The sequence below is a fragment of the Notothenia coriiceps genome, unplaced genomic scaffold (assembly GCF_000735185.1).
Source record: "Notothenia coriiceps isolate Sejong01 unplaced genomic scaffold, NC01 NC01_scaffold00005935, whole genome shotgun sequence".
Lineage (NCBI taxonomy): Eukaryota > Metazoa > Chordata > Actinopteri > Perciformes > Nototheniidae > Notothenia > Notothenia coriiceps.
The window spans coordinates 82,308-93,402 of record NW_011338636.1 but is presented as its reverse complement, the minus strand read 5'-3'; the positions used below and the strand labels follow the sequence as shown (position 1 = coordinate 93,402).

Genomic DNA, 11,095 nt, shown 5'->3' with positions numbered 1-11,095 from the left:
ATATCAAATACCAACCACTGCTTGATGTGATAACCAGCTTTGGGTACAAGTGTAGATATAGCATACTCATATTCGAAAGTCTTGGCCATGTATATAAATGCACCATGATTGGTCTGAGAATTGCTGGAATGTCAAAGAGAAAAGCCAAACAAATTGCCAAATATTGCTCTGTTTCAACTATTATTGGCAGCTTAGCCGTGTGGAAAAGGAGATTTCATTAAAACAGCTCCTTATATCTGTTAGCGCAGCTAGCTAGCACCAGATGCTAACAACAACAATACACGTAAGATGTGCGCGTTCTCTCTCTCTCGCGCCCTCCCGGTTCTCCCGATGGCCAGTCCCCGGGCCTGCCGGTGAGCTTGGAAGTGTGGTCTGCCGCAAGCGGACGGCAGGAGCGGGGCTGTCAGCATCAGCTTGTAGATGGTTTTTTAAACTCGATGCGCTCTGAAACTACGGGGCGGCCGAGGACAAAAATACACATGCGTTAATCGCGTTAAAATAATTAGTGGCGTTAATTTTTTTTTTGCGTTAACGCGTTAACTTGACAGCCCTAATTTAAACATTTAGTAGATAGCCCACATGGTAGGACTAAAAAAACATGTACAGTTTCAGAAACAGAACATAAAATGGTACAAAGAAAGAGATTCCCTTAATTGGCTGAAAGAAATAAGTGTGTGTTGTCACGTGTGTGTGCACCTGAGACAGACTCACCGGGTGGTTGACTTTAGGGTGGTCGGCGTGCTTTTTCCTCAGCTCGTCATAGTGCTCCTCCTCTTTCTTTCTCTCGTCATCGTCCAGTGTCTTCAGGTGTTCCCGTCTATCGTGGTCTTTCGTCATCTCATACTGCTTGAACTCCTCGTGTCTGTCTTTGTCAAAGTTCTCCAGATCATTTGTTGCCTTGATACATAAGGGGAAAATTGGGTTTGAAATAACGCTTTTTTTCAAATGAAGTAAATAGCATGCAATGTCCTTATTAACAGTTTTTAGGGAATCCATTTTTCTTTTTTTTAGCCCACCTAGAAACTCAACTAAGCTTATTTATATTTGAAGCGGCATGCCTATATATATATATAGTGCTGTTTAATGATATTCCTCTCTGTTTAATGATATTCATCTCAGGTTCCATTCATTCATTGGATCAGTTTTCTTTTCAGTGTCATTTGGGAATGAACAGCCCCTTGTCTTCAAGGTGCTGTTCATTCCCAAATGACAAATGGAATTGGCATAAACTTTTCTACTTTCTTAAAAAAAAGTTTCTTGACCATTAATGCTAATATGAAGAACAGTTCATGAGACAATAGCTGCAGAGCTTACGTAAGGATACATAAAGACAGTGTTGTTCGCTAAACTAGACAAATTACTTTACTAAAGTCATTGGCAGTTATAATAAGCGGTAAGTGTTTACATATCCCTATTCCAAGATGTTATGGCATAAAGTAGCATCCGATTTACCGATTTGATGAGCCGATCCAGGTCATCCACTTCAAACGTATGAGGGTTGTTGTGGTTCAGGTACTCAAACTGTTTCAGCAGAGCCTGGTGGTCCACTGCTATGTCTATTCAGGGAGTAATCAATGACAGAAATTAAAAACAACGATAGTTAAATCATAGAATTATCTTTTTATTTACATGTAATTTAATATCAAAGCTGTAGCATTTAAATAAAAGTAAAATATACATTGTGTTGCACAACATACCGTTCCCTCCTTCAAGGTCTTGCTTTGCCTTAATCAGAGTTCGGAGTCGGTTTACTTCCTGCCTCTTCAACTCATCCAGTTTGGTTCTGACGTGATGGCTGACAAAGTCCAGCTCTTTGGCCAGTTTACCTTGCTGTATTATACATGAATTAATTTGTGTTAGCTGGAGATGGTTACATCTTGGGGTTGAAGTAGTACATATAATAAATAGATTTATCAAATATTTCAATAAAATGGTTATATACATATTTGTAATATTGCATTTTCCCAATTCAATGTTTTTTTGACAAACTTCTGATATTGAGCTATATACATTTCACTTGACTTTGAACATAAAGAATGGTGCCAAAGTTATAAAAAAAAACTGAAGAAAAGTTATTGGTAATTTAACACAAGCCATGCTGAAAGGACTAAACAAAAGAATGGCGGGATACCTTGATGTCTTCCATGTCTGTGTTGTGGAGCTTTTCCCTGAAATGCTGATCTTTCTCTAGAAAATCGATGACTTCCCTGAGGTAGCGGTCATAGTGGAGTCCAGTGTCCTATCAAATGTAACAAATCAAATGTCACCAAAACATTTCATATATCACAGATAACAGACTAAGCAATACTACAATGATAATCACCTTTAGTTTATTATTAGCACATATTTGAGAGATCTGTTATACTGAAGACTGTAAGTGAGTGACAGAATATTTTCTTTCAGGGAATATGTGTCTGCTTAACATCATAACAGATCCTCTGTCCAGATGTTTTATGTAGAGATGACAGGTTATTACATATACATTTCTATAAACTGTATAACGGCCTTTAGCAAATTGCCATACATTGCAGCTGTTCGGTAGTTCTAGACCACTTGCTTATTCCTCACTAAAAGGTTGCATTTGTGATGTTGTATGCATTCTCACCTCAGACAGACTCTACATGGTATTTGTTTAAGCTCTTTTAAGTGAGTATATACATATTTATCATGGACAAAATGTATCCTAAGGCAGACATTAGAGAATCCAATCTGTGCGCTCATGAAGCTACAACATCTGGAGCTTTTGTATTGCTGATGAAATTAAATTGTGTAATTATGAGTTTTGAATGGAGTATCTGACTGGGGTAATATAATGTGAGTGCAACAAGACATATGGCCATAACTCTTTAAATTATTCCGAGTGCTATTACCCAGTGCTCTCTCTCTTGTTTACTGCCTATAAAGCAGCTGATAGCAGTGACATAATTGTATAGCATTAGGGTAGAGGGCACTCATTCAATTATCAACACTAGATCAAAAGTTGGGCATGGTAATAGACAGAATAATTGTTTGCTATTCTATTATTGCTAACAATGTGCAATTGGAGACCCATTTTAGGGATACAAACAACGTCTGTAACACAGGATAAGTGGAATGATGGTGTGCATCGTGATGTGTATAAATCTTGAGTCGTCTTACCACGCTAGCTGCTGGAGGCTCTTCTGGTTCTTTTTTCTCTGGCACGTGGACTTTTGTTTTATCCATACTGATGGGCACTGCCTCTAAACACAGCACCTGGACCAGCAGCAAGACCCAGCCGGTGAGAAGGGCCCGGCTCAAACACATCTGGAAATGAGGAAAATTCAGGTCAGACCATTTATATATAAAACAATACTATTTAAGTTAAACAGTGTATGCGAAATCACATGCTACACGGCCCTGGGTTAACGAGGTTCGTTTTGAGGCCAGCTTCCTCATTTCACTTATTGAAGGCACTTGCACATTATTAGCTAGCTACTTACATCCTGATCCTGAGGAAGCTGCTGGTGTTAGCATTAGCACTGCCACTGACATATTTTGGCTAATGAGAATCAAACACCTAAACTATAGATGTATGCTGTTAGTCTGAGTAGCGCAGCCAACGTTACTGTTGATCACACCAATGTCTGAATTATGAACCCATATACTTATATGCGTCACTTGCATACCTTATTATGAATCCTGGATCTCATCTGCTCTGCTTTCCTGGCGTTGCTTCCTCTCAGCTGTTGTTGTGTCGGCAGCTAGCTGCTAGTCAGCTAGGTAGCAAGTTCGGTTGTGTGCTTGGTAGCATTAACCGCAGTGGTCAGTTTAGCTGTCAGTCAAATCGGTCTAGCAAGTTGCGTTGCATTGAGTTTTACGTGGCGACATGACGACGGAGCAGGTGGGCGGGTCTTTTAACAACTATCTGATATATTCAAGGTCAGTAATTTAGTAAACATACACACGATGCAGTGATGTGATGCTGAATGATCTTTCAGCTCTTTCTCGGTGCACAGTTTTATACAAAAAAATGCATCACACTTTGTGATGTATCAAGTCTTTATCCGAGTGTAATACACAATAGTAGAATACATCTGTATCAAATCAAGTACACATCAAATGTTCTAATATTTCACTGCAATGGAAAGAGTCAGATAACTACCTAATGTTAAAATAATAATACATTTGATTATTTCTATAGCACCTTTCTTAGAAGAAAGTAGTAAATCCACACCACTGTATAATAAACACCCCAGTATCCTACAATTATCTCCAAATTGCACATGTTTTGTTTGTTTAAAAACAAATCTTTAATCAACTCATTAAGCAGCAGTCTGTGATTAATGGGTCAAGATGCACCTCTCACCCAGCCTTGCTCGCTGTGGAGATCTTACATGGAGTGTGATGGCTGTACTCACAGATGGTTGCTGCACTCCTCTTGGTGCACTCTGAAGTCTGCACAGGCGGATGAAACCATTGCTTCTTGAAGCTTTTTAAAATCACTCAAATAAATTGTAAGTCATCTTAAAAATGTCGACATTTTTCTATTTGATGCATTATATACAAATACCAAGACCCAGTTATCCATTAGTATTGCGTCTTGGTTGTAATCTGTAATCAGTTTTTTCCACCTTTGAAACTCAATTTAGCATCCATGTGCATAATCAAAAGATTAAACAGCTGAAGTTGTAAAGCACTTGATAAAATGAGCGTTATCTGTGCAGCAGTTTACCCTTTAAAAATGATTGGATTTGATCAGCCCAGCATTACATTTATTTGCAGACTAGAGTTTATATTGTATGTATATTCAATTTGATTCCAAATAAAAAAAACATACTTGTATGCAAACACAAAGTTAATCTCCCATCTATCCAACAGAGGGTGCTATTGTGCTGTCTGTTCACAGTAATGTAGAACTGGAAGTCCATGACATTTGAACATAGCATTTGAACTATAGTCAACTATTAAGAGAGCCACAGGAAACAATGAGTGGACAACTAAAACCAACTTGTCCCTGTATGCTCCTGCACCTGCAGAAGTTGTTACATTTATTGAGTTTTATTCCAAACATAAATGAGAAAACCTTTAAACTGTGTTCGGGGAGGCGTGTGGCGCAGTGGGGTGCGTTGGTATTCGGATCAGGGGAGCACAGGTTCAAACCCCACTGCAAACCCCACTGCAGTCAGCATGTCGTTGTGTCCCTGGGCTAGACAATTCACCCCAAATTGCTCCTGTGGGGATTGCCCACAGTATTGAGTATGTAAGTCGCTTTGGATAAAAGCGTCTAACATGTCATGTAATGTTCAAATCTTTATTTTAGATGACCCTCTTTCTTCTTTCAACAGCTAGGATCATCTTAGATAAAGGCCATTACTGTATTGCACAGGAGATTCAAAAACATTTGCTTTCTGCTGGAACTTTGGGTGCTAGAATAAAACCTCTAAAACACTATTTATGAGCCTTGGCTGGTCAAACAGGACAATGAATAAATGTTTTATCTGGAGCTGTTGGCTTATTACTCAAAAATAATATCCATGCCCTGTAGATGTCAGTGTATTAGTTTGAGCTGGGTGGCAATTTATCATTGTCTACCATCATAAGAAGTGGAAGGAATTTGGGGAAGATCAGCACTTAAATTATTAAACTCAGGGCATAATGAACAGGAGACTACTGTCTGAAAAATATGACCCCACACAGTTTCTAGTTAATAATGCAGCCACTTTGAGTCACCTGTGCACTCATTTATATAGGCTACCTTTCTGTGCAGAGATTAAGAGATAATTTGAGAAAACGCATTTCTCACACATGCTATTGATTTCTAATCTATCTGGCATCTGCCAGATAGATTAGGACCTGAGCTTATCTGTGCTCAAGACCTGAAGATCAGAAAAACCCAAAGAGATCCTTTATTACATTCTCCGCTCATCACCTTTGGTAAGCTGTGATTCAGCGGGAGGAGACTCTCTAAGGAGAAGACAATAACATTGAGTCACCTTGCTGCATTGTGAGCCTCTGGCAGCCGAGAGGCAGGAATCAGCAGCAGCAGAGACCGTGCTGCAGAGCTGCACTGGACTGCGCATCAACTATGTGTGCATTTGTGTATGAATTAGTATGTATAAAGAGGGGGGGTTGTAGAGGGGATGATGATAAATCATGGCAAGGTCAAATAACCGCAATTTAGGGGGGATACCGAATGATTACACTGCAGTATGTTTAATGTTCCAGAAACCCTATACCTAATTTTGCTGACCGGTTGAAAAATACAAAACTGGTTAAGTGAGCACCACATTATATAAAATGTAAGTACAGCATTATCAATAATATGGTGCTATTGTTGATTATACTGGACAATATTGCTGCTCGTTGGAGATATCTGCAGGTCTCCCATTTACGTTACAATGCAGAAGACTGAATCCCCAAAATGCAGCGTGTTTTCTCTCCAGATCTGTTGCAATTGTGGAATGGTGAATAATGTTATGGTTTGCACATTGGATGTGCCTTCCTTCAATTTAAAACATATTTAGTACAGTATACTACACGTGTGAAACCAACATGTACATAACGGGTCTCTTGGTATAGTGTTAGGCCACTATGATCTGCCGAAACAGATTTATTGCTGTTTGGCACTGAATGATGATGATTGAGGGCACTTTGAAACATGTCTCCCTATGGTTTTCAATTGGGATTAGATGTGGTGATTTTGAAGGCGATTTATTTCCCCCCTTTGTCTCGTATTAAAACATGTGCTTTTGTTATGTTTCTACACTTCAGTTTTACCATTCAATCCCATCTGCAGATCTTATTTACTTGAAAGTTAATACGGTTAGAAACACGTTAAAGCAGTAACAATCCGTTTGTTCTTTGACTCCTCTGATGTGCAGATAACAAGAAGGTTTACAGTGAATTGGTTTCTGTTCCGCAGCTGCATCATGATGGTTTCTTTTAGAGGATTTTTTTTATCTCTCCCTATCTTTGAAGAGCAGTTCCTTAAACCACTGGAGAATGCTTCAACAAAGCACCACCCAAAGGGAATCCTAGATCAAATATTTATAATGTTGATAAATGCTCTCTGCTCACTGATGTGTGTGCACCCCATATAGCAATATTTCTTCTCACAATGGGACTGCACATTTCACTGTAATCTACACTAAGCAGAAAACACAAGGGGGGAGGATGGGTTATTTCAGCACTTTGTGTAGGTATTGCTCTTCCACAGTTTCAGCACATAATGTTATATCACATTAATGACAATGCAGTTATATAATAGAGAACTTATGACAAAGTGAATCATTGCTGCTTCTCTGTTGGGGCTTGATGCTCAGCAAAATTACGCCTGTGACAACATTGCTGTGACTTTGAACATTGCTTGCCCTCACATAGCCCAAGTGGAATTTATGGGTACATTGGTAAATTGGGCAGGTCTGTTTGATGCAGTGTAAGCATTATTGTAATGTGTCATGGTCAGGAAGCTCTCCGTCCTCAAAGTGTGACTGCAGTGAAGGTGATGTGTGAGGCTCACAAACTACATCTAAAGCTCCAATGCATGGACTTACATTAATTTACCCATGCAGGCATGCTCCCCTCTGACACACACACACACACACACACACACACACACACACACACACACACACACACACACACACACACACACACACACACACACACACACACACACACACACACACACACACACTTTTAGTGAAAGGCCTTGTACTGAAATTATCTTTCTCTCAAGGTAATACGCATAACTAAAGAATGTGTGCCAGTCCCTCCCTCTCCTCCTCATTCCTAACACACACAGATGTGTCTTAGAGTTTCTTTCCATACGTCTTAAGTGTGCGTGTGCCTTTTCCCAACCTTGTCTTAATGCATTGCTAGTTGCCATGAACATAAGGGCAAATATAGGGTACATAACATTAGAGGAGGGTAAATTGCAATGTTTATTTCTCTAATTATATACATATATATATATATAATTGTCTCCTCAGAAATGGCTCAAACCTGTCTCCTATAACAAGTACGTGATCAAATATTTCAGTTAGAAATATGGGTTTATTGTTTTATCCATATTTTGTCATATATCTCTCTCTCTCTCACAAAATTACATCTCATATCGTAATACTTAGACAATAAAGACAAAAGTAGGCATAGCCTAATGGTCTATTTTGGTTTAATTAGGGAATTCCTGTAATTCTTAAGTATCCCATAAGGACTTTCATTTTCTTGACATAGTTTTAGTATTGCTTTAAAGTATGCTTTATGTGTGCTCCAAATTGCCCTGAAATGTCACAGTTGTAATGCAAGCTCTAATCCAGTGCACTTCTACTACACCCTGGGGAATAGGCTACACTACTTTTCAATGCAGTGGGTTCCATGTATTACATTACATTTTTTTATAATATAATATATTTTTTTATAAATCTCTTGTAGAGATCTGGCCTTTATTTCAGAATCTACCTCACTGCTACTTGTGGGAACTATTGAGCCCTATGCTCAAGTCAATTATAATTAAGCAGAAGTCCAGTTTGGTATTCTTCCCCTTTAAAAAAAACTATGCAGCCCTAGCGGTGGTTGTATCCGGGCTCCCAGGAAAAGTGTGCGGAGAGGGAGAGGGGGGACTAGGCGAGCCGTAGAGGAGAGATCATGGCGGCACCGCCTGGACGGGACACCCTACCTGACCACTGGTCCTATGGAGTTTGTAGAGACGGCCGGGTCTTCTTTATTAAGTGAGGGGTTTCAGCTGTTCATCGCCTGGTACTTTATGGGGCATTATTAAGGATTTTAGTTGTTTTATTATCGCTCAGTAACAGGTGTCTTTCTTGCAGTGATAAAAGTCACAGTACTACTTGGCTACATCCACGCACTGGTGAACCTGTTAACTCTGGGCACATGATACGGTCAGGTACGCGACAAACTATCGGATTTGTTGGATACCGAGGGGACATTTTTCTTGCTGCAATGTGCTTTCTGTCTGTGGCGGGACGTTCACTGTGTTTTTCTTCGTGTTATAGATTTGCCAAGAGGATGGGAAGAGGGCTTCACGGACGAAGGAGCTAGCTACTTCATCAAGTGAGTGGCTCGTGTGCATTGTTTCGATGTTTGGCGGTGTAAAATGTGATTATCTTTGCTTGGTAGTGTCCTTTTCAAATGTGTTTCTACTCCTTCATTTCCCTTTCTGTTTCTGTGCAGCTCAGACACGTTTGGTAACAGGATTCAGTTGAACTAGAATTAAAGGCTCTGTTGTTAACACAATATTTTATCTAAAAACACAGTGTGCACATGACTAATGAGACAGAAATACATCAGCATATGGATTAACACACAGGGGTCCCATCGGATAGGTGAGAGCAATTATCTCTGCCTGCATTGTTAATGGAAAGTGGCAGAGCCTAGCAGGACAGGAAGAGGGTTATTAAAATTCTCCTCACATCCTCCATGCAGGACCTCTACACTCTCTATTAGATAGGTGTGCAGCCTTGGTGTGTGTGTGTGTGAGAGAGAAAGAGAGAGAGAGTGTGTGAGAAAGAGATTGTAAAGGTTGCAGGGGAGGGGTGTGACCATGTGGTGACAGAGATGTATGGCATGATTGCATTATTGAAGCAGAGAGGACAGGATTTACAAAGTCACAGTCCGCATTGTGAAGTTTTTTTTGTCACATTTCACATGTCCTTAACAACACTACATTGCAGGATTCAGGTTTGAAAATCAGCAAAAGCCACCAAACAGTACCAGGCTGACACATCTGTAGTGTTGAACTAACCCAATAAGCCTGTGCATTACATTTGCATTAACATCGATTAGGTTTTGCACCAAAGATGCGTGTGTGGATTCTGCTCTGTAGCAGTCCAGGACACAAGCATACACAGTGAATCGTGCTGACACCAATCTGATATAGCAGGCATAGAATGACAGACAGAAAGCCTACTTAAAAAATAAATAAATTCTCCCTTTGCGTTCGATCATTGGGAATCACCATAACTCCCTTGTTTAACTACTACTCGCCCTCTCATGGTCCTCCTAGTCTGCCCCACTTGTTCCAGACAGGGGGCTGTACGGATACATTTTATGCCCTCATAACTGCATTCTTTCTGGTAGATATTATTGAGAAGGGTTTCACTCAACCACAAGCAGTGCTCTGCAGACACCAGTTTGCAGCACCAAATTAACAATACAACAACTTTTTTCATTTTTATCAAGAAAGCAATGCCTTATAAGTAGGACAATGTAATACAAGAGACAGATTTTGGCTTTCAAAACAACACATCAAATGGTTCAACTAATACATTTGGCTTTGCTGACACTTTTATTGTGTGCAGTAGACAAGCGGTCATTGTGTTTCTCTTGTTTGCTCGCTTTTTCTCTGTAAGAAGCAAGAACAATACTACATTGAAGTTGTGTGATTAATGGTAGCCCCAACATTAAAGGCTATTAAATCAGTCAAATACTCGTTTCCCAGTTGGCTTGGTGGAAGGATCCTGTTTTTCTCCTGCTCAAAGCTTGTTTCTGTATTTTTGAGAGGTCATTTGTTTGACTTAAACTGTGGACAGGAACACACAGTTTGTTTTCTTGTGCCATTCAGCTTATCCAGAGCAAAGTTGATATCCTTCTAGGTTCTGTTGGGGTTTGAAAGGAAGTTCAATTATTGTGATTTTGCCAAAGTAGGTAAATGTGCTGGGTCATTATTTTAAGTCATGATGTAATTGTTTTGTGAAACAATTGCCAATATATCGGATATCATGTTGAAACAGTATAACACTTTTTAATTTAATCTTGTGTCATATCCTTTGCCTACATATTGTAAATATTTGACAGCAAATTGTAATATATTGAAATAATTCTGCAATTGCTATGCGACAAATTGATTGGTGTTTGTTTAATTCTTGAAATAGCGTGACTATAAAGTCCCATATCACTGCTTAGTGTTCATGTGGATGATTACTTCAAAAAACTACTGAAAAGAAGTGATGAGCACAACCTTTTCATTACAACTCTGTCTGTTGCTATGGGCTGGTGATGGATTACTGTCATTTTCTCATTGCATTTTATCCCTGGTGGTTTATCTGGTTTATTGCAGACTTAAATGATGCCAGGTTTCTGTATATCCCATCGGTCTACAGCGTTATTACAGGAA

General features: G+C 39.5%; 1 protein-coding gene and 1 long non-coding RNA gene across 2 annotated transcripts in view; one reads left to right on the top strand and one right to left on the bottom strand.

Annotated features, from left to right (window-relative positions):
- Positions 1-3,747, bottom strand: part of LOC104943345 (nucleobindin-2-like) — a 4,138-nt gene extending 391 nt beyond the window's left edge. Inside the window, exons 1-6 of the mRNA XM_010768712.1 lie at positions 3,648-3,747; positions 3,139-3,285; positions 2,132-2,239; positions 1,698-1,830; positions 1,453-1,556; positions 697-897 (exon numbers count right to left, since the gene is read on the bottom strand). Of these exons, the coding sequence (XP_010767014.1) occupies positions 697-897; positions 1,453-1,556; positions 1,698-1,830; positions 2,132-2,239; positions 3,139-3,285; positions 3,648-3,671 (717 nt within the window). The 5' untranslated portion in view covers positions 3,672-3,747. The remainder of the gene's footprint in view (positions 1-696; positions 898-1,452; positions 1,557-1,697; positions 1,831-2,131; positions 2,240-3,138; positions 3,286-3,647) is intronic.
- Positions 3,748-8,601: 4,854 nt separating this feature from the next.
- LOC104943341 (uncharacterized) lies at positions 8,602-9,033 on the top strand. Its single transcript, XR_798100.1, has 3 exons — positions 8,602-8,690; positions 8,790-8,866; positions 8,976-9,033. It is a non-coding gene; the product is annotated as an uncharacterized lncRNA (long non-coding RNA).
- Positions 9,034-11,095: the final 2,062 nt, after the last annotated feature.